The sequence below is a fragment of the Vidua chalybeata genome, chromosome 6 (assembly GCF_026979565.1).
Source record: "Vidua chalybeata isolate OUT-0048 chromosome 6, bVidCha1 merged haplotype, whole genome shotgun sequence".
NCBI classification, from domain to species: Eukaryota; Metazoa; Chordata; class Aves; order Passeriformes; family Viduidae; genus Vidua; species Vidua chalybeata.
Window position 1 is genome coordinate 62,667,301 of NC_071535.1, and position 22,758 is coordinate 62,690,058.

Here is a 22,758-nt window from a genome sequence, read left to right on the forward strand (position 1 = left end):
GTATCTTCCCAAATTAACTAGGTAAACTTTATAGAGACTAGTTATTAAGTAATCTATTTTTAGTGTCATCGGTGTTCCTAATATTGTTTGAAAATTCTTGCTCATGAACTACTTAATATTTTATTACCAGTGTGTAGTGCTTATGAACTCATACTTTGAGGACATTCTGTAGAGTGAAATGAAAATAATTTTTTTTAAAGTTTATATATATATATATATATATATATAAGTAATGCTTTTACACAATGTTCTTAAATAAACAAGAATTGCTTTAAGACTTGTATGATGATCATTAGGAAGATTTCAGAATTGATGCTTGGCTATTCCCCAGAGTTTGCTAATCAGTGCTATAATGATTGACTTATTTATTTAGTAAGAGTTAATATCACATGTAATGAAGGCAAATGCAGAAACTTTGTAAAAATTTCAGCTTTTTAGCAAGGCATCGTTATAAGCAGTCCCTGAAGATTCATGTGATAAAGACAATCACAGTTGTGATATTTCTGTCTGGTTTTTTTACAAATTCAGCTTCACTGAAAATAGATTTCAGTAGAATTTGAGAATATTGATGATGACTCTCAAGTCCTCATTATTAAGGCGATCTGTTTCATGCTTGCATCCAAAGAATCCACTTCCCAAATTAAAATTGTAGAGCCTAATACTTGAAGCTACGGGGAAAAAACATTCTTAGTTCATTTCAGATCCCAGGGAAAGCCAAAATTGCTTTGAATTTGTGTGTCAATCATTGTGTGTGTCTGCATGGTTTCTATTGACTTTGTTTAGGATTGCATAGGGCACTTCTGAAACTGGGCATTTTTAGCTCTGGAAATTTCAAGACCATTGCTTTCAGGTGGATGTTCCTTCCTTGCCTCAGCTGTCAAAGAGCTCTGTGTAGTGCAGCAAGTGTGGGTGCAGCCACAATCTTTGCCAAAGTGAAGCATAAGCATTCATACAGTGCTCTCTGATGCTATGTACTGTTGACTTACTTCAAGCACTATTTATTGTGGTGCATATGAGTAAGGTTTGATATCGCTGGGACAGTTCTTTGGGAGTTGTGATTTTCTTGCACAGGTTACTGGTTCTTAAGATTAGGGTCTCCACTCTCTTCTTACTCTTCTGCCCTATTCATAAATCCTTCCCAGCTGATAATAAAAGTGGATTTGCAGTCCTCTAAACAGGAGAGGATAAGCCTGGATGTGTGAAATGTGTGTGTTTGAGAATTTGAAAGATTAGTGAGAATAGATGTTGCAGTCTCCCATGGAGCAGATGATGACAGATCATGTACCTGATACATTTATTTACTTTCCTGCACAAGAAGAAAAACATCCTCAACAGCAACATTTTGTTTACTGTGACCAGGGTTCTGCCAAAGCACAAAACACTGCTTAAAGTGTGCAGGCTGTAGAGTCTGGGGATAAAACATCTCCAGTTCAGGTCCTTCTGGAGCTTGGTGAAGGAGGCTTTCGTACCGTAGTGGATTTCTTTTGGCTCTTATCACAGTTAGGTTTGTTTTGTGTATGCCAAACCTTATTTTGATGTCACTGCTCTTGAGTTAGGTTAGTATACTATTAGCAGCTGCTGAGGAGTAACTTTCTTAGTTTGTGCTGGGAAGTGAGAAATGAAGTTTTTGGACTACTATTTAATTAGCATTTATTTTAGAGACATGGTTGCCTCTAGATTTAGCGTAAGAGCTCAGTTTTACAGGAGTGGCAGTCTCTGTATTTAGTGTAAGAGCTCAGTTTTAGAGGAATGGCAGTCTCTGGATTTAGTGTAAGGGCTCAGTTTTACAGGAGTGGCAGTCTCTGGATTTAGTGTAAGGGCTCAGTTTTACAGGAGTGGGAGTCTCTGGATTTATTGTAAGGGCTCAGTTTTAGAGGAGTGGCAGTCTCTGGATTTATTGTAAGGGCTCAGTTTTAGAGGAGTGGCAGTCTCTGGATTTATTGTAAGGGCTCAGTTTTAGAGGAGTGGCTGTCTGGATTTAGTGTAAGAGCTCAGTTTTACAGGAGTGGCTGTCTGGATTTAGTGTAAGGGCTCAGTTTTAGAGGAGTGGCAGTCTCTGGATTTAGTGTAAGGGCTCAGTTTTACAGGAGTGGCAGTCTCTGGATTTAGTGTAAGGGCTCAGTTTTACAGGAGTGGCAGTCTCTGGATTTAGTGTAAGAGCTCAGTTTTAGAGGAGTGGCTGTCTGGATTTAGTGTAAGGGCTCAGCTTTACAGGAGTGGCAGTCTCTGGATTTAGTGTAAGGGCTCAGTTTTAGAGGAGTGGCAGTCTCTGGATTTAGTGTAAGAGCTCAGTTTTAGAGGAGTGGCTGTCTGGATTTAGTGTAAGAGCTCAGTTTTAGAGGAGTGGCAGTCTCTGGATTTAGTGTAAGGGCTCAGTTTTAGAGGAGTGGCTGTCTGGATTTAGTGTAAGAGCTCAGTTTTAGAGGAGTGGCAGTCTCTGGATTTAGTGTAAGGGCTCAGTTTTACAGGAGTGGCAGTCTCTGGATTTAGTGTAAGAGTGCAGGTCTCACACTGGCAGCACCTGAGGGTGTCTGTGCACAGGTGGTGCAGCAGATCAGCTGCCAGTTACTTGTTCATGTCAGGGAGGAGCTTCAGTGGTACTTGTTGGCCATTAGTGAGATAAAAGGAGAGTTAGCCTTTGTTTTTTTATCTGAATTGTGTAGAGGTGGCATATAGACACTAGAGATGAGCGTGTGGAAGACAGCAAGGGGGAAGCTCTTCTAACGAGTGTTACTGAATTGGTTATTAACTACATACTGAAAAAACCCAAACCAGTAACCAAGTGGGAAGTTAGAGCTTGGATTATGTCACGAATTGTTACGCAGTTAGTTTAATTATCAAACCGAATTGTTTTCATGCTGCTTTTATTCACATTGAGTAATAACTTGCTTTAGGACTGGACTATCTGAGATCATTGTGTAGGTGTGAAGCGAGGTGATGGCACCAAGTTTGCCACTTACTGCTGCTCTCTAAAGAAAAACGCTGAGCAGGTCCGCATAGCTATCATGTAAGCACTTGCTGCCAGCTTCCCTGTGCTCATGGACTGAGAATGAAATCTGCTTAAAACTATTACCTCGAGGACTTCATAAGTTTTGTAGATGGAAAACAAAAGAAAACAAAAAAAGACTGTGGTAGAGCTAGGACATGTTTCTGCTATTCTTGCCAGTTGTTCCAGAGGCCTTGTTTGCCAGAAGCTATTTATTAAGTCCTAATGCATGTATTAGTTTTTTTAAAGACATGTGGGATGAAAATTTGCGTGGTGGGTGGTCACAATATTTTTTTTTCATATGCTTGTGGTTTTAGAGTATTTTTAATCATCTGAGTTAAAACTGTATATAAGTGTGTTGGTAAAAATTAGTACTGTAGATAACAGTACAGTAGAGCCTCTTCCATGCATGCCTTCTCTGTAGTTTCACAGTAATTATTTTTGTTTAGAAGTGTTGGAAAACTTTGTCAACTTCCCATTTTATAGGTCTTTGCTGCAACCCGATTCTCAAATTGCAGTGACTTGAAAGTTTAGCATGCAAATTTCTAGAAAGAGATATTACTGTGTGATACTAGAGTAGTTTTTTTTCTGTTCCCATACTACCTGATGAGACTTTCTTTTTTTATCCTTCTCATAAATTGTAAAAATCCTTTCCTGGTTATTGATAAATCTGTATTTGTTCTTTTCCAGAGATATCAGCATGAACAACATCACGAGACTACCAGAAGATGCCTTCAAGAACTTTCCCTACTTGGAAGAGCTGTAAGTATTTTACACATGTTAAAGTTTTGCTGCAACATCATATAGCTGTATAAAGTGGAAGGTGGGTGGAGAAACACTGTTGAGCTGTGAACAGAAAAAGCAATTATGCTTTAAAAATATAATCTTGTATATGTTTGGAAACCAGGACAGTAAATGCTACTTACAAGGGACTTTTTATAGTAATTATTTTAATCATGGCTAGAGTGATGACACATACTAATTACAGTGTTATCCAAAGATAACACAAGAGTTGTGTAATTACCATTGTTTCTGAAGGAGCTACAGTATAGTTGTTGCATAAGTTCCATAAAATAGGTGTTGCTTCATTTACTGAGCAACTGGCTTCCATTGTCCTTGTAGGCTGCAGATGAAATTCTCACAAGCCCATCCTGACCTATATCAGAAGTTCTGTGGTACAGGGTTTCTTTGTCTTAATTTCTCTGGCAGAAATTTTTTTTCCACTTCCCACCTCCCGTTTGTCCTACTCTCATTTTAGCTTTCTTTTTTTATGTTTTACTTAACTGATACTTGGATTTCTGAATCCTTGACCTCGTGTGCTCAGTGCTTTGCTGAAGTCTAAACTAAGATGCCTTTGCAAAGCCGAAGCACACCTTCAACAGCATAGTCCTTATTTAGGTTGGGTTTCAGAGCTGGTACACAGGGAGGCAGGTTTGGCATTCACTTACTGCTTTAAGTACTGTTGTGTGGCACGTGCTTTCTGTGTGCCTTACAGTTTCCTTATCTGTGAAGAGAGAGTGAGGGTAATGGTTCAACCTGTGCAAGAGCTTTGAGAACTTCCAGTACTTAGCAATAGATAAGAAAAACCCCTGCAATTCGCTTTGCTTCTCTTTTATTTCCAGTGACAAAGTAGGATTTCTTATATTAAAGAGCGTTGAAAGTACAAATTAAAGCTGTCTCAGGTTGTGACTTTGGCAAGACTAGGACTATGAATGCTGCATCGAAGGTTTTTCAGTAAATCACCTTAGGGAAAGAACAGCTTGTTTCCCCAAAAAGACCACCCTTATGAGGTAGGGGAGTGTTCTTCTGACTTTACCAGTGAGGAAACAAGCAGAGAATGAAAACCATTTGTAGAGGGCAAAAGAATAAATGAACCCTGTCACAAACCTGCAGATAAAGCCCTGAACCCTTTGGTTATCTGTTACAACCTGTGCAACCACTGCACCTCACTGGAACAAAGATACTGAGAAATTGATAAGAGTTGGATTGCTTGCTTCTGAGGAAAGATTTGTGTTTCTGAAAGCTGCTTCTTTGCACGTCAGCCTCACTGGTTCCTCTAGTAAGGTGTTCCATGTCTCCTCAGAATTTTGATCTCTCCTACATCCTGATAACATAGCAGCTACCATTACTAATAAACCTAAATAACTCCATTTTACCTGGTTCTTAAATAGTTTTGACTCAGGTCAGTACAACTGTGAAGTGCAGTTGAGTTGATTTATGTCAGATAAATTGTGTGTGATACCCCATTTCATGTTTAACAGTTTCTGGTTTATTCCCTTTGATTTAAGGTATTGCTTATATCTGTGGTATAATCAAGAATGCTTCATGAAGAAAAATAGGTTTTGAGATGGTGCTTTTGTGTAATTGACAGAATTTAAGAAAGGCTCTATGGCATGAGTAAGTCAGCTGGAAAAAAAAAGTGGCCTAGGAAGGCTTGGTTGGCTTCAGAATATATGCTAGCAAACATTCCATGTGTGCTTTATAATATGTCCTTCTGTATGTCTGTATGTTTTGTTAGACTAGATCTGTAACCCCCTTTTAAAATTTTAATTCTTCATAGGCATATTTCACACCAGAAGTTGAAAAGCCCAAACAATTCTGTTTTTCCAACTTAGATGACTGTGGGAGACTTCATTTTTTTATCCCAATACGTAATTAAGCAATAAAACCTAATGGGTGGGTGTTATTGTGTAATTTCATAAACCTTGGAGTGCGTCAGGAGATAAAGAGGAAAGGCAGAGCCTTCAGCCATCATCTGTTGTGCTTATTGCCTAAGAGCCATTTGCTACATGTACATCACATCATTGTCCCCCTGAATTCAGGTTTTCAGTTTGAAAAAAAAAAAATAGGCTAGCATTAAACTCAGAATTATGTGTGGACACCAAGAAGCTTTAAATCATTCTTAGCATGCTTACTTGATGTGTTAAAGCACCTTCTGGGGAGAAAAAAAACCCAAAACAAAAACACAATTCCAGATTCCCTTGTTTCAGTTCAAGTTATTCTTAAATGGGAATATAATGAAGTAAGTTCAAACAAAGCAGCTTTTCTCCTTAATAGAAATGACCAGCAGCAGATATGACATGTTTCTGCTTTGTTCTTCCTGTTCCCTTTTCTCTATGGGACAGGGTACAAAAATATTTCATTCTTTATTTCTGCTGGTTATGAACAGGAACAACTGAACTCTCTAAGTTCCTACTGTACAACCACAATTTTTCCTCTCTATGATTGTCAAAGTTTCATCCTGGCTTTTATTTGCAGCTGAACAGATCCAAATTCTGACTGCCAGGCCCTGACCAAGTTCCTTTTTCAGCACACAAACCTGGGAGTTAGTGTTTATGCCAAAGAAAAGTAATTTAAAGAAAAGACTTAAAGTGGTGTTGGAATCTGTGCTAAAAGTGACTTTTCATTGGGAAGTTCTCCCAAGAATTATGCTAAAGAAAACGAAAATACCACAAACTAATGGGAATGCATTAAGTGTGTACACCAGCATGCAGTCTAGTGGGTCTCCACCAAGGAGACAGCCCCAGACACCTTTATCTTCATGCCATGCCATAGCCCTGTTGTGTTCAATTAGCCCTTGGCAGAGTTTGCTAATTAATATTGCAAAATAGTATCATAGAATTTAATGGAATGGAAGTGGGAAGCAATTAGAATATATTATTTAGGCAACTGAGTTACACGTATGGAGAGGCTGAGATTAAAAGCTTCAGTAGGAGCTATTTGAAATGGGGGTTGTCATTTCTTCAGTGAAATTAATTGTTTGGTAGTCTGCAGAGACTTCAGAGGATCATTTTCTAAATCCTAAAAAGAACACTAGTGGAAGAAGCAGAGCACCAGACTTGGAAAAGCTGGCTGCTCGATTCACAAGTGCCTTCTGCATCACCAAAGAGGAAGCAACTCGGGTGCTTCAGTTATGCATCCCAGGCTGTTTTGAGTTGTTCTGGATTATCCAAGACCACCTGCAGCAGACTGACAGGTCTGACACAGATGGGAAACCAGTGGGTGCTGTGAATGGCAGTTTTGGGGCCAGGTGGAAGAGGACATCTGAAATGGCACTAAATGGCCATGTTTAAGCAACTGACTCCCCAGCAAAGAACCAAATTTGCAGGAATAATCTGGGATTTTGTTACTTTGAGGTAATGTCCTATCGGAGTTTTACTCACAGGTGCAAGCAAAGGGATTTTTGACTTGTCCAGGGGCAGAATCTGCCCGTTGGGTTGAGTGCTCCGTGTGCCCTCATGCACACGCGGTCACACGTGTCACTGCAGAGCACACTCGCCATATGTCAGCAGGGCTCTAGCACTGTTTATAAATGTTATAAAAATTCTCCTGTCTGTGTAACTGATACCCATCTGGAAGTAATTTGCAGACTGTTGGAATGGCAATGGTCAGAGTCGGGGAGAAGCAGACCACCAAGGGTTTGCTTTAGCAGTTAATGATGTGTATTCTTCAGAAAATGCTAACGTAAACATGCTGCAGCCTTAAACATGATATGGAAACTAAAAATTCGTGAAGAACTTAGCCGTGGTTTTCTAACCACACCTGATGTATTTATAGAAAGCTAGAAGAGGAAAATATAACTAGATAATGCAGTGTTTTTAGAAAGTAGAAACCATTTTCCAGTGTGAATATTTAACTAGACTATCCAGGTTGTGTTATGTTTTTATGGCCTTTTTAAAATGTGGCAGTCCCTTCCAGTATGTAAAGTTATCTGAATTAGTTTGAAGGATTTTGCACTTTATTTGTGAATGATCTTCTAGATTAATTAAAAAGGCAGTCTCTTATTGAGGAAGGGAAAATCAAAATTATTTTTATTCTTGGCCAGTTTTCGAATCTGTCTTCAGAAACTTGTACCACTCCAATAATGCAGAAGTATCTTTGACTTGATGACCATTTAAACTTGTTTTGATTTCCATTCTTAACCCTTTAAAATGTTGTGATCTGATTTGCCCTGCACTCGTAGGCAAGATTTAGATGTTCAGCTTTTAGCTGTGTGGCTGATGGTCCATGTGAGAAGCAGAGGACTGCAGTCTGTTCCGTGGAGGTTATGCAGTCTGTCTGTAGGTTACTTGTGACAGAAGGGTGTGATTGTCCAAAAGGGACACAGTCATTTCCCAGCCAGTCAGGGCCCTGACCTTCCCCAGCAAGGGTCAGGGAGGAGGGTGCTCTCCACTCCTGGACTGTTGGGTATAAAAACCATACCACAGCCAGTAATGCTGCAAGGAAAATAACCCTTCCTGAAAGCACCAACAGACAGCTCAGCCAACTTCCAGATGTGTACTGATACCAAGATCTGTTGTGTTTTTGTTTTTTTCTCATACATGATATGCAATAGCCCCTCTCCTGTGACCCTACCTTCAGATCCTGTTCGTTTTATCAGGCAAGGGCAAAACTTTCTTATTTAATGGCTGGTTGAAAATGGTTGGGGAAATGAAGTAATAATAAAAGGAAGAGTTAGCTCAGTAAAAGTTTCTCTTTTCTGAAACACAATGCTAATCTGCTTTTTGAGAAATGAATAAACAGTGAACAAGAGACCACACACGTGCAATGAATTGTTGCAAGAAAATAAATAGTGCAACTGAGTATTTGCTTGCCTATTCAATTATATCCATGTTGATTACAAGTCTTAAGAGGTCTTGCTTAAATATCTCCAGAGTCTCTGCTCATGAATTTTAGTTGACAAAGTATATGTTAGGAACATCAGGAATAATTAAAATGTATACTAGCAGTGAAAATGAGGTGGTTTTTTACCATAAGGTTGTAATCAGGAAGTATTTGCAAGGGAGATGTCTAGAGTTATTTTCCCTCTTGACTGCAGCTGAAGATGACCACCTGGCTGAAATGCCACAGCTGCTTATTTTTGTAGTATCTGTTTCAGTGTGTAATTTAGATGGTACGCTTCCTCCTAATTTCTCAATCAGCACCAAGTTGTATCATCCTTGGGCAGGGAGAGGGAGTATTGTGTCTTTTTTATGAGTAAGACATGCCTTGGAGCTATGCCAAGGCTGGGCTGTTAGTTTAGGATGCTGTGGCTGTGGAGCACTTGGTGGAAAGGTTTGCCTTGTCCTTCAGTGCCAGGTCTTTTTAAGAGCAGTGTTTTCAAGGTAGTGTGGGAATGTTGATGAGATGGTGCAGTTCTTTTCTCTTTCATGTATGTGAGAAATCCCAAGGTTTATAGTTAGAAACTGGAGATGAAGGACTTGAGAAGTTTTGAGTAGAGAAGGTAAGAATGAATCTTCATGTTGTCCTGATGCCGTGTGTTAGCTCACATGTGATAACTAAAACTGTGGGTAAACATCCTCTTGTAAAACAGGCTGGCACGATTGGAGACATTGCTGCCCCACTCTGTCCATCCAGCCCACCAGCAGAGTCTGAGGAACAGGCAGAGATCTTTCTTCAGCTGGTTTTTTCCAAAGGCAGCCGCTGTAGATACCAGCTGTTGGTTCCTCAAAAAGAGCTATATGACACAGGGTTAGAGGCCAGTAAGTGCCCTTCATTGATCTACCAGCTCTGAATATGTGAACAGCTGGAAGAGGTGATTTCCTCAGTTGATCCAGCCTGAATTCCAAGAGGTAAAATGTTAATGAAAAAAATGCAAGGGGTAGGTTTCTCGTGTGGTAGCAAGTTAAAAGCCTAACAACTTGACCAGCCTGCTCGCATTAGAAACGCTTGCTGCCTTGTGTGCGCTGCAGCTTTCGAAAGCCATCAGCGTGTTCTAACTTGCACCTTCAGATTCTAGTCAAGACAAACCTTTAGGCAAAGACTCCCAAGTAGAATTAACCACAGCCAGCTAAGATATTTTTAAACATCATTTACTTGGTCTGCATTAAATGCTAAATGATGTTTCAAAACATGTTGGCCAACCTGTGTTTAATTAGTGTTTTCTTATCTCTGTGAGTTCTAAATCAATTTGATTCTAGATGAGTTTTAATCGTGCTGATACAAGAATATTTCTGTAGCTTAGAAGGTTCTTGCTCTGCTTGACAGCTGCATGTTTTTTCCTGTTTGTGGGGATAGATGCTAGTAGGTTGAGTAAATTCCATTGTTTTTTAGAAGATGTTTTTTTCCAGTTTCTGTTTCTACATGTTAATTTCCAAAGTTGACATGGCTGTGTATAAGGATCCCAAGACTGGTTATTCTGCTGCAAGTACTTTTAGAAGACAACAAAACTTTTTCCTTTTTTTGAGTTTCAGTGTTCTGCTCACATGCACACACACAGAAGCTGGCTTAGCTGAATGGCCTGAAGGCTGAACTTTGTGGTGTTATACTTCAAGACCAGTCTTACAAGCCTTATTTATTATGCTGCCTGAGTTGCCAGGTCGGGGCTGTCTGAAGGTATAAGCCAGATAAGAAACTTCTGGAGGCTGAGCAGCAACTTGAGAAGCTCTTAAACTGTGTCTCTCCAAGTACAGTTCTGCAAATGGAGCTTGTACCATGCAGTTCTCCCTCCTTCTCCTTTTGGTTACAGAAACTGGAGTGTGGAACAGGAGGTGTCAGTGATCAGGTAGTGATCAGGTAGCCAGTTGGAGGCCAGGGTCTCAAGGGTCATCACATGAGCTCTGAAAACCTTAGACAAAAAAGGAGAAAAAAAAATCCTGTATGTTGAAGGTAGATGCCTTATCCTCTGAGAAGGTAACTGAGTATTTGCTGTCATCACAGTTTCATAGTACGAGGCTGTGCGTTACCATGGGAAGACGTGGTGATGTCATTCTTTTAGCTCCTTTCCTCCCCTCTGCTCAGATGTTTGTGTTCTTGTATTTTTTTTGTTAGTACAGAGGTATTCTTGGCTAATTAGCCTTGGCACATGTCCTAGCACAGAAATAGTAACCAGACTCCTATAAAGTTCTTTTTCCTGCCCTTCTAATATAAAAGTAAAATTATAGATGCCTCTGTTAAAATATTTGCTTTTATTTCGGCCGAATGAAAGAATCATACTGAAAATTGGCTCTGTTTCTCTAAGGTCATGCATTGTGAAGGTGTCTGCAGAGCCTGGGTCTTGCATTTACCCAATATGCATCTGAGAGGGTTAGAAAACCAGTAACAAAAGTTCAATTGCCAAATACACGTAGACTTAACCCACTGTCCCATTTTGCAGCATCACTTGCTAGATGCATGGTCATTCAAAGATCCCATGCTTGGCTAGCCAATCAATGCCAGGACAAGAGACAGGGCTGTATGAGCAGACCAAAGCAACTTTGAGGATTTGCTATATCAGCAGCAATTTTTTCACACTCTCATGTCTGACCATTAACATATTTAATGATCTTGGAAACTTTCTGAGTGTCCAAATAGCACTATCTGCTAAAAGCACAAATCTGTAGTTGAGTTGTTGCAGCCCAGTTGGTGGCTTTCATCTTTGTCCCTGCTGTGCAGAATAGGTAAGTGAAATGCATTATTACCTGTGTGTTGAGATGGCTATCAGGAGAAAGGTGTATCTGGCCTATGGTAAAGCAAAGTTACCACAACACAGTACAAGATGTGCAAAGGCAAGTAGGGAGAAGAGAATGTATTTTATAGAATATATTCTGCATTTTGCTTTGGAGGTGAGAGGAATCAAAATTGCTTTCTGCAAAAACTCAGCATTTCTGCTGCACACTAGGTGTTAACCAGTTTTCTAGATACCATGGTGTTGTTGCTTATGTTTATGACATACATGTCCATGTTAAAAAATCTGTGCAAACTTCTGAGGTTCTTTGCTGCAAAACACTACAGCCACAGAATCTCAATTTTGTTGAGATTACAAAGACCACTTGTTTTAACAACTCATAGTGTATAATAATTGTTTTATGTTACATTATTTCTTTTGATGCATGTGTTGCAGTCTGTGGGCTCTACTTCGAGATCTTGCCCCAGTACAGATACTGCTTGAAAATGAAAGGACAGAGCATATTTTGCATGGTTGTAAATGGTTGCTTTCCTGGAAACCCACTGTAATTTATTTTCCTGTTTTTGATAGTCCATGAAAAGCATTGCCATAGAGCATATTTTGTCTTGTGGTAGATGCTGGTGACTCTTGCTGACAATTTAACCATAGAACTTAGGAATGAGCTTTAGGCTTTTTTAATCCATCAGATTTGTTTACTTAGATATTTTAGCTTTTTAGACTAGAAATGCATTTTGAAAACAAGCAATTATCTTAAAGCTCAGTATACTTTGAGAAAGCTGTAAATGCTGGAAAGGGAGAGATCATGACAAGAAGTGGAGTTGGTGCAGTTTCAGTGCTGTTGTAGTGACAGTCCTCTTTCTCCAGTCATGATGTGTCTTGGTGTAGTACTCACAATTTTATAAACAATGGTTGAGGTTGTATAATACTAAAACTACTGCAAGCAAAGGAGACAAATGCATTTTCCATTAGCAGCAGTGAATTAAAGTTCCATTCGGTTTTGTTAAATTGGAGGCATTTGGAGTAACCTGGAGGCAATAGATTGGCTTCCCAGCAGTGCAGCAGGCTGCAGCTGACAGAAGTCCCAAAGCGGCTGTTTGCTACTCCCAGATAAGCAAAGCCGGGTTTAGTCTGGAGAACCCAGCTTCCCTTTCCCAGCTCCTCCTTTCTGCAGCTGCCCATGTGGGTAGGAGCTGTCTGCAGAGGTGTGTTCCCTCACCAGGCAGGGCACCCACCCCTGCACAAGGCACGCAGCAAAACCCTGCACTTTCCTGCAAATGACCGTACCTCTCCTGTAGAGCTTTCAACCTTGATTAATAAATTGTAGCACATAAATAGGCATCATCTGTTAAGAAAAACAGAATTCTGTTCCAAAGTGACTGCTATTTTGGCATAGATGGAAACTGAACCTCTTTCAGGTTTGAGGAAACACTTGCTGGGCATCCTGGATTAAGTTATTTATGAGGCATTTGCAAAGATTGCCTCTCTTGTAACTTAAAGTAAAATTCAAGTTTGTATTTGGAAAGCACAGAGAACCCAGAAAAAGTGGAAGTTAGGGACAGGCATGTAAAGATAGCAGAATAGCTCAGTGTAAGACAGCACAAAAAGTAGAATTTGTGGAAGTACAGGAGGAGAAGCAGTGCAGTGTTTTACAGTGGGATGAAAATAGGTAAAAGCTGGATAGCTAAAAGTAGATGTTGGCCAGGCAGAGGAACAGGTGATGGGTATGGAAGGCTCAGGCTTGACTAAACCTTGAAATAGGAGTCTTGGCTCTTACCACAATGCAACTAATGTAGAAGTAAAAATAATAAGTCAGGTGTTTTATTATGACATGTGAGGATTGCCGTCTGTGTCACTCTGAATTTGTTCTGCGTAGCCATTATATTTTTCTCAGAGACAAGATAGACAAAAAGTTAGGAGCATACTACCAAGAGGAAAAGAAAAACCAACCCAAAATCCACAGCAAAAAAACATTTTCTGTATGAGCATAAGACCTTCAGATGGACAGAAGTAGCTGGAACTCTTTGCTCAATATCCTAGGGCTCGCTGCTATCTGGGAGGCAAGACAAGGAGAGATGTTTCCAAGTTGTTTTATTGCATCCTGTCATAATAAGAGTGATGCTTTTAATTGTTGCAGGCAAAAATGTATCCTTGGAACACCCTTCCTGACTTTTGGAGCCACACCAGTGATTAACTTGGCTTGGTTAACCTGCAGCTGGGTTGCCAGACTCATAATTGCAAAAGTTTTAATTTCCCAAAGGAGAGAAAACCGTGTTAGCTGCGGCTCAGTGCAAGAACCTAGGCTTGGTGTGAACTCTGGGAATGAGACACCATGAAAGGCTAGTCTTCAGCTACATTGCATCCTGATGTCTGTAAAAACAAGGTGGCTTCCACATCTGGAGATTATTCACTGAAATAATGATTACCTCTGTATGACAGGCTAGCAGAAGGATTTTGTTCTCCATGTGTCCTGTTCTGTTATCCTGTTATGCTGAAATTGACTCTGTAAATTTGAATGTGTTGCAATTTACCATTACAACACTCAATATTTATTTTAAAAGTAAAAATGCAAGACTACAGCATTCAATGCAAAGCAGTTACAAGAAAGATACATAGCGTGGCCGTGCATTACAGCTGTGACTCCACTGGAGAAACCTCCAAGGGTTTAACTCACATGCACTAACTCCAGATACCTGCAGTCCTTGGCAGAGTCTCCAAACGAGAGGAGCCAGGATAGAGTCAGCAGAAAAACTCATGGTCAGTGTGATGCACATTTACATCACACTTCAGATGATGCCTGCTGCTGTGTCTGTGCTTTGAGAAGTAAGAGATAGCAAATAAAGGTTTTTTGTGGCCTTATAGCATGGCAGGACACTTTACGCTTGTCTGTTTAATTCAGTTTTTTACTGTCCTTGTGGGTGAATCTGTTTTGCAGCCCTCTGCATTTTGGACAAAGAGCTCTAGTTAATGGTGATGTGCTGTGGTTCAGTGGCAACAGGTGGATTTCAGACTAGGTCTGTGTAACCATTTCCACTCAGAACGAGGGGAAGGATAGGTACTCAGCCCTTGATAGCGTAAATGTGGGGCTGCCTTAAGGTGCTGCTTTGTGACAATGTGGAATTGTCCCACTATAGAGCAGGAATTTCCAGGGCTGCTCTCAAGCAGGATAGTGAGTCTTGCTGCAAGGGTATCAAAGTTGTGTCTTTTCTGTTGTGCTAGAGTTTTGGCCTTGGTAAAACTGTGGTTTCCCTTAGCCCATTTACCATGTGCGTGAGAGACAGAAAAACAGAGATGCTTTAAAATTATTTAATAATAAATATTTTTAAGACTTGCTGAAAGAAGGTAGCATGGAAAACCTGACTGGATGATTTCAATGACATCTTAATTTATAATGCTGTATGTGTGCTATACTCTACGCTATTAATTTTTCAATTGTCTCTTTAAAATGAACCTGCTTATGTAAAGAGAAACATTTCCATCCTTCCAGCTGCTGAAATGCGTTGAGAGCAGTGTGTGATACACTGGTCTTTGCCTGCTTGGGAGCTGCACTTGGAACCGCCTCATGAGCAGCTCCCCAAGGCTAGGATGTGAATGATAAATGTGTATTTGGCAAACTAATGAGTAAAGCCTGGAACACTGCCAGATAGTGGAGAAATGGAAATGTAATTGGTCACAAGGTTAGGGTTTTTCTGTTGCTTGGTTGGAAAAAGGCTCAAGAAGCAGGAGTTGCCTTGAGGAAAGCAAAGTCCTGCTATTTGCAGTCACACAAGTCTTGCTCTGGCTCAGCTGTCGTTTGTTTCCAGTGCTCTCTAGGTTGTTGTTAGTGCCATTCAGGTTGAGGGAGACTATTCAGCTGTATTTAGTTTAGCTTTTTTAAAGCTAAAGTAACAATCCCCAGTCTCTTTGGGAGAGGGAGCAGATGCCTGACAAGCCTCACACACAGCAGATTAATGGGGAACCTTGGCAGAGCTGCAGCCAGAGCTGCCTGACACATTTACCAGGGCTGCCACTCCTTGAGTTGTGTAATGTGTAATCAGTAGTGTTTGCATGCAGAATGATTAGGTGCTACAGCCTCAGTTGAATTTTGTTTGATTTAAGGATTTGTATTATGCTGTTTCAAACACATCTTAACACAAACATGTTTTACAGATTACTGGCTCTGCTGTAGACCCAGCATGTTTCATCAGTACTTCTTTCTGTTTACAGTGAACTTCTTAAGAAATTGTTAGAAAGAAAGACATGAAATATTGCAAACCTCCCTCCTCATCCCCCCAGATAAAGTTAATCAAGTTGATTTGGACAGCTACTGACAACAAAATGAATTTTAGGGGAATGCTGAGTTGCCATCTGGAAACTTCCATTAATGTTAAAAATTCGAAGTACTTGAAAAATCATGTCCCAGCTCAGAAATTCTGAGGTTGCTTGCAGACAGGAGATTTCAAGAATAAGCATACGTAGATTCTTCTTATTTTTCTTCTCATTTCAGAGCTGTTTTATTATCCTCAAGCATGTAGACAAGCTTTTCTCAGCAGTCAGCAGATGTGGGTTTTTTGTAAACATGCTTGTAGTGATGTCAGAACCATAGCAACTGGGGAGTGTGTGAAAATACCAGGACTAGAACCCAAAATCTACCTTAACGAGCAAGAGTAACAGAGTTTTGTAAGGACAAGTAGGATCTTCTGCTGTCACCTTCTTGTTCATGAAGGTGTTCTCGTCCTCTTCTCCCTTGGTTTATAAATATAACCATCTGCATTTGAGAAATTGCTTTAATAAAGATAACTAGCATCCTCTCTATCAGACAGCATTTTATTAAGTTACTAATTCTGTTGCAAGCAGATTTATGTAAGCATTAGTGCTTTGGTAATCTCTTTTATGTAGTTAGAGAAGGAGATAAAAACGTAATAACATTGATATGTTCTGGCAAGCTGATCCTTTAGGTGTTGCTCTTGTTATTTCCTTTGTTTGCCTCTTTGAAACGATGTTTTCCCTTTACTGTGTCTGGCTTGCTTCACAGTGCCTTGTAACAGCAGAGGTGGGTTTTGACATTCTGTAACCTTTGTTAAAGCACACTGATTGTTTTTTAATTATTAACACTTATTGGATTGTACATAGCATTTCCACGGGTGATTTCATTGCACAACCTTGTCCAACATGGCTTTTGCTTAGCTTGGATATGAAACCCAAGTCTAAAACCAAATACTTTGGCTGAAACTTCTGCATCTTATGTCAGTTATGGATTACCAGGTGTTTTGCATTATTGTCTTTACCCTTGATAAAATACAGCTATTAGCAGCTCAAGCAAGGCTGGCCTGCAGATCTGGGCAGGGGAGAGGTAAAACATTGAAGAAAGAAAAAAGAGTGGGGGAAGGGGGAACAAGCTGTTTGGAAGGAGCTTTTTGGCTGCTGTTTCTGCCTTCCTACTTTGTATTCTGCAGCATCTCCCATCTTGATTACTTTTAATATCACGGTGATTTTCATAATTTACTTTGTGTTAATGTCTAGCAGTGCAGATTTGAAACCAGCCACATTTTGAGAGAGAGTATATGGCTGAGAATCCTGTTCCATTTTTTCCCTGTCCCAAAAGACTTTCCTTTCTTGAAAAGTTCCTCCAAATAGCTGACCAAAAAGATGAAATATTGCCAATATTATGTCTTGGTCATATCAGTAGGTGTCCTGTCAGTTGTCAGCACTGGGTGAACACACCACTGGCTTGTGAATATTGTTTTCACGTTTGGGATTCTCACAGAGACTTCTGCTGCTTTGCTGTAGCATCTAGCATCTGTTTTTACTTAACTTCATACTTTTTTCAGAAACTACTGCATAGATTAAAAGTGCATGGGTACCAGAGCATGTTTCAGTGGAGCAATGCTGAAAGCCAGAGGACTGTGTTGGTAAATGCACTTTCAAACCCTGTACCATAAGATGGTTCTTCATCATTCTAGGGTGTGCTTTATCTAGCACGTTTGCAAAAGAATATCCACGAGGCTGAGTAATGCATCCTCATTGTTCAAAATGTGCTGTAAGTAAAATAACTCTTACAAACTTGGAAGAGTGTGAATGTGGCATAATTGAATGTGAAATGCATAATTGCTTGCAAGATTTGATACTGCAGTGATTTTCCTTGTTAGATGGTTGTAGAAGTACTGTATTTGGTGACTGAAATTATTATTGCAATTTTTTTCCAGGCGACTGGCTGGCAATGACCTTACTTTCATCCATCCAAAGGCCTTGTCCGGGTTGAAAGAACTCAAAGTTCTGTAAGTAATTGGGTTTTAGAGCTTCATAGCTTGCTCTATGCTTTCTTAGTGCATAGCCAGACTGTTTACTGGTAGGCTGGAGGAAATTTTTTGCCCTATGTCCTTCTAAAGTATAGCTCTCCTACTATTTTTTCTTTACAAAGCCTGCTGGATGTGGTTAAGATGACAGTGATGAACTTCAGTAAACTATAATTACTGCATTTTATTAGAACACTTATTTGTTTCTGAAGTATATCTTGTAGCAGAAGAATCAGAGGAAAAATCCTAAAAAGAACATGTAAGCTTTTGTTGTTCTCCACCCCTTCAGCATACTCTGTCAGGTCCCTGACATTATCAGGTAGTACTATTACTTAGAGATTTAATACACTCTTTGAATTATTCCCTACTGGCAGTAGAAAAAATTGCAATAGTTTGGTGCTTCTCCAGGTGAAAATGGCTTACTATTAAAAGAAGAATTTTGTTTTTCTTTCTAAGATAAGAATTTTTATGGCAGTTGTTTTCCATAGCTAAGGATAAAAAAAGCTTTCTGTTGTTTAAGGTTTTAACAAACTCTGTTTGAAAGCTGTAGCATTTCTGATCATGTAAATACTTCCAAATGCTAGCAGTGTAATAGTTAGTTAATTAAAGAGATATTTAAAAAAAAAAGCAGACGTTGAGGTTTTAAAGACAAAAACACAGACACTATTACCAGGGTACGGATTAGGGAGCTGCCCATTTGCGATACCATTTGATACGGTATTTTGTAAATTGAATGCAAAGTGTCAAAGCTCTTGAAGACCTATCCATTGCAACACTAACACTGGAGGTGCCTGAAATTCTAGCAGTCCTTGGAAAAATGTGGGACATGGGTCTTAATTAACAGTTGTCTGCTTGAATTTTTACCCCAGTATGTGCCAAAACTGAGTAAGATTTTATGAGGTTATTTACATTCTCTTTATAAAAGAACTCACATGACATATATTGTCCTGACATATATTGTGACGTCCATGACATATATTGTCCTGTAAGACAATTTTGAAGAAACTCACAACAATATTCAGCTTGGCCCAGTGGTACTTTGTTGTGAGCACACTTTGTAAATTAGATTGTTAATGCATTGTGTAGTGACGCAACTTCAGGAAATATTAGAGGTTTGTGTGTTTTCTAGCATGTGTAAGATTATTCAACAAGAAAACAATAAAATATCATGTCTTGTAGCAAATCTGTCCTAGTGTTGTTTAACCTTTTCAGTGAGTTCCCAAGGGAATTTCAGCATATTGTATCACAGCTCATTCTCTGCAAATTAATGCTGTTAATGAATGAGTTGTCAATAAAACTGAAATAGACCATTGTTTCATTGTTGCCTTTGGGCATCTGGTCTTGAGAATTCTACGTGCATTTACAGACACCAGAAATCTGAGAAACCACAACAGGACTATGGGCTTTTCTGTTACCTCTACCTTTGATAAAGATGATTGCCCAATTCCACTTTACTAACACAGTGGATTTTTACAGAACCCTCCAGAACAATCAGCTGAAGACTGTTCCTAACGAGGCCATCAGAGGATTGAGCGGCTTGCAGTCCTTGTAAGTTGCCTTACTTTGCTTTTGGTTTGGGATTGCTCTCTGAGTTCCACTTTCAGTCACTCTGTACACCTTTGCTTCATTCTACAGACTTAAGAACTATAATGATGTATGTGTAATAATGTACCTGGAGTTTCTGAAAGTGCAATTGCAACTGGAACCAAGTTTCTAAATTAAAATCTGTGACGAATTTAATTTGTCCTCTTTGGTGGAGTGACCCAAATGCAAACTCTTTCAAAACTCCAGCACCAGGTACAAGATTGCTGTGTGAATGCAGTGGTGGTGTAGTTAAACTCTAAGCCCTCTTGCACATCCCGAGCTATTTAAGCAATTCTTAAATGTTATGCAAAAATGAATGATGCCCAAGTCTTTTGTATCCAGAGCAGGATTTCTGGGAAGTATTACTTGAGGCATGCACAGTACTGGTTTTGGGAAGGTGTTGCAATCTCACAGACAGTTATGGATACCTCAGCCATCGTTGCCAGTTGCACATAAGCTATTTCATATGTGCTTATGCTATCTCATGGCTTATTATGTTTTATAAAGCATCTTAATCAGCCCTTAATAGTTAATTACAGCTCTCTAGGTGGTAGATGCCTATCACTGTGAGGAGGAGGAGGTGGGAGGAGCTGTAAGATATTTCCTCCTTCCCACTTACCTCCAGAGAGAGAGGGAGGGGAAGAACGTGTAAATTATCTGTTCTCTCTGTGTCAAAGTGCAGGTTTGTGGCCCAAGACCCTGTTGCTTTCATATTACGGATTTTTGGAAGGGGGGGAAAAAAAAGAAAAAAAAGAAAAAAAAAAAAGTTTTGCGAAATAGATTTGCAAACTGTTGCATGACTTTTGCTTTTGCAAAGGTGCTTTTCTGCATTCCCTAAGCTTGGATCTTGGCCCTACTTGTTGCAGCTGCTTGGATATTCCAGTAAGCAGGGATTTCAGTGTCCAAATTTCACTCTTGTTTTTAACATGTGCATAGAAGAGAAAATACCTTGGTCTTGGTGCAAATACTATGAATTGTAAAAAAAGCCCTTCAAATTGCATAAGAATAAACCTTTAGTAATAATTTAAAACAAAAGCTTCTTCTTGGCTTCCAGCATTTCTTTGATGGCAAAAAGAGAAACTGCTTTAGTAAAAATGTTTGTCTACAAATCATCCATTCTTTTTTATACATATTTACAGTAATGTTTATAAATATTTATACATATTTACAGTAATGTTTGTTCTCTAATTAAAGTTCAAAATAGTAAATCTCCAGTTGCTGGAGATGGTAATTTGATAATTTTATGTGCAAAAGGGAAGGAACAAAATTTAAGAGGAAAAAAAAAGGGATGAATAAATTCAGTCATTACCTCCCTTCTTTAAAAATTCATTTGTTTTAAAATATTTTTGGGAAGATGGCTCTGTTAGAGCTATTTTTTAAAAAGCAAACATTTTCTTTTTGAACAAAATAGTAGGATAATTATGTAAGGCTGTATAATGTAATCATTATAAGCACTTGACCAAAACATCCTTACAATTAAGATATAATAGTAACAATTTCAAATGTGGTGAGATTTCCCTTTCTAGGAGCTTCATTATTCAAAGGCAGATGATAAACTATATAAATTTTAGGATGATGAAAAAGGAGGAAATTAGGCTAATAAGTGGTAGCAGCAAGCTGCTTGTTGCTTCTTTTTCTGAGGAAAAGCAAACTGAGATTTCCAAATAACCGTTGGAAATACGGTGGGCAAGTCCAGCCTGGAAGTCACTGGTACAAGAGGCACAGACAGTTCTGAGCTGGAAGGATCCCTGGATCCAGCTCTCTAGTGAATGGTCAGGAAACTGAATTAATGAATAAATGAGTTACACAGGGATTGGAGCCATGACCTTGGTGTTAGTAGCACCATGCTCTAACCAGCTGAGCTCATCTCAAGCTCAGGAGGATTTTATCTTGGCTTTTTTTTTTTTTCCCGTCCACTGATGTGATTGAGCCTTTGGTTTGTAATTTGTTAGAATGGGCAGAAATTTGAGAATAAACTGGGTTTTGAGACAAGTGAGTGAGAGATGAAAAGCATTTTTTTCTGTGCAATTTGCTTACTTCACCAGAATGCATTCCTGTGATTTTAATGAATTTTAGGAAAACTTTGTTAGCATTACTCATGCATAATTACACTGGTTATGCATATCCCTTAGTAATGCAGATAGCCCCTTCTGGCAGAGGAATGGAAGAGTGGTCCTCTGAATTTTGTGTCTGAACATGGAAACATAAGTGTCAGCATCCTGCTTTATTGTATTAAAAAATAAGGGAAAAAGTGATTTATTCTCCTTCCTAAGGAATTTTTGTTAATTCAAAACTCCCAGATTGCTGGAAGCTTCTTTTAAAACAAATAATTAATTGCAAAATATATGTTAGAAGAGCCTGCTTCTACTCTTTTATATGATCTCCATCCCAAACCTACCGGTTTAAACATTACTGAACTGTCCCTCTTTTGGCAGTTTCCCAGTTTGCTCTGAAGTATGGTTCAGGGGTATTTTTTTGTTGGTGAAGGCACAAACTATTTCCTCACAAAACTTGATAGTATATTGATGATCATTTCATTTGAAACACCTTTAGAAGTGTTTTCTGTCTTAATGTGCTCCAGTTTTTAGCTTCCCAGAAGGCAGTTGCCGCAGTGTGGTATGCATTAGCAAACTCAGTAAACACACCTGGGAGGAGATAAAGGAGATGGTTACAGGAGCTTCATGGTCTGGAGTGTTATTTTACAGCTGGTGAGTAGCCAGCCTGGTTCAGAATACTGAATGACAGCTCTTTATTTTCTCTTTGCATTGAATATTTTTTCTCAGCTCTGGCCTCCAGAAGAGAGTTAGAACAGGGCTCTTTATATGGAGGTGAAATTTAGCAAAATTACAGAGTTGTACTGAGTGGAAGCTTACTGTTTAGCACCCAGAAAAGTTTATCTGGCAGGATGTGTGCTCACATTGCAAGATGCTTTGATAGGTGTGGCTGTGGGACAGCTCTGCCGAGGGAGAAGCCACTGGTTGTCCAGCTTGTGCCTCTTTTAGTAGCTGAAAAACCTGACAAAGAGCTTCACAAATGTCAACAATAGTCTTGATGCGTTTGGGTTACTGCAAAGCATCAGCAGCATGTTTTTGTTACTACAAGGCCAGTGAAGAGGTGTACCTTGTGTTTTAGGTCTGGAGATGGTGTTGGTGAGGTTTGTGGGCAGTCCCAGGGTCACACAGAGAGCACAGCGCTGGAGCTGCTTCCTGGGAGCTGCTGGGAAGCCATTGAGGAAAGTTTCCTCTAAGTGCCTTGGCATATTTAACTGTGATGACTTATTTTGTATTTTTTCTGAGCTTTGACCCAGAACCTGGGGATCTGTAAAATGGGTCTGTGAACTGCAGCAATCTTTAGGGTTGCTCTGATTGACCACAGAGACCCAGCTACTTAGGAATAGTCTAGTACAATCCCCAGTGTGTGACAAATATTGGAATTACACTATTTAAACAAAGACTTTCAGATGCTTTACAAAGGAAAACTTTATTCCACTTGAATAAGAAAAAAAAAAAACCACAAACCTAATTGCCACT

At 39.4% G+C, this 22,758-nt stretch overlaps 1 protein-coding gene across 5 annotated transcripts in view; it reads left to right on the plus strand.

Annotated features, from left to right (window-relative positions):
* LGR4 (leucine rich repeat containing G protein-coupled receptor 4) overlaps positions 1–22,758 on the plus strand; it is a 73,996-nt gene that overhangs the window by 30,267 nt on the left and 20,971 nt on the right. For all 5 annotated transcript variants that reach the window (XM_053946944.1, XM_053946943.1, XM_053946947.1 and 2 more), the window contains exons 2-4: positions 3,677–3,748; positions 17,555–17,626; positions 19,121–19,192. In XM_053946944.1, coding sequence (XP_053802919.1) covers positions 3,677–3,748; positions 17,555–17,626; positions 19,121–19,192 — 216 coding nt within the window. The remainder of the gene's footprint in view (positions 1–3,676; positions 3,749–17,554; positions 17,627–19,120; positions 19,193–22,758) is intronic.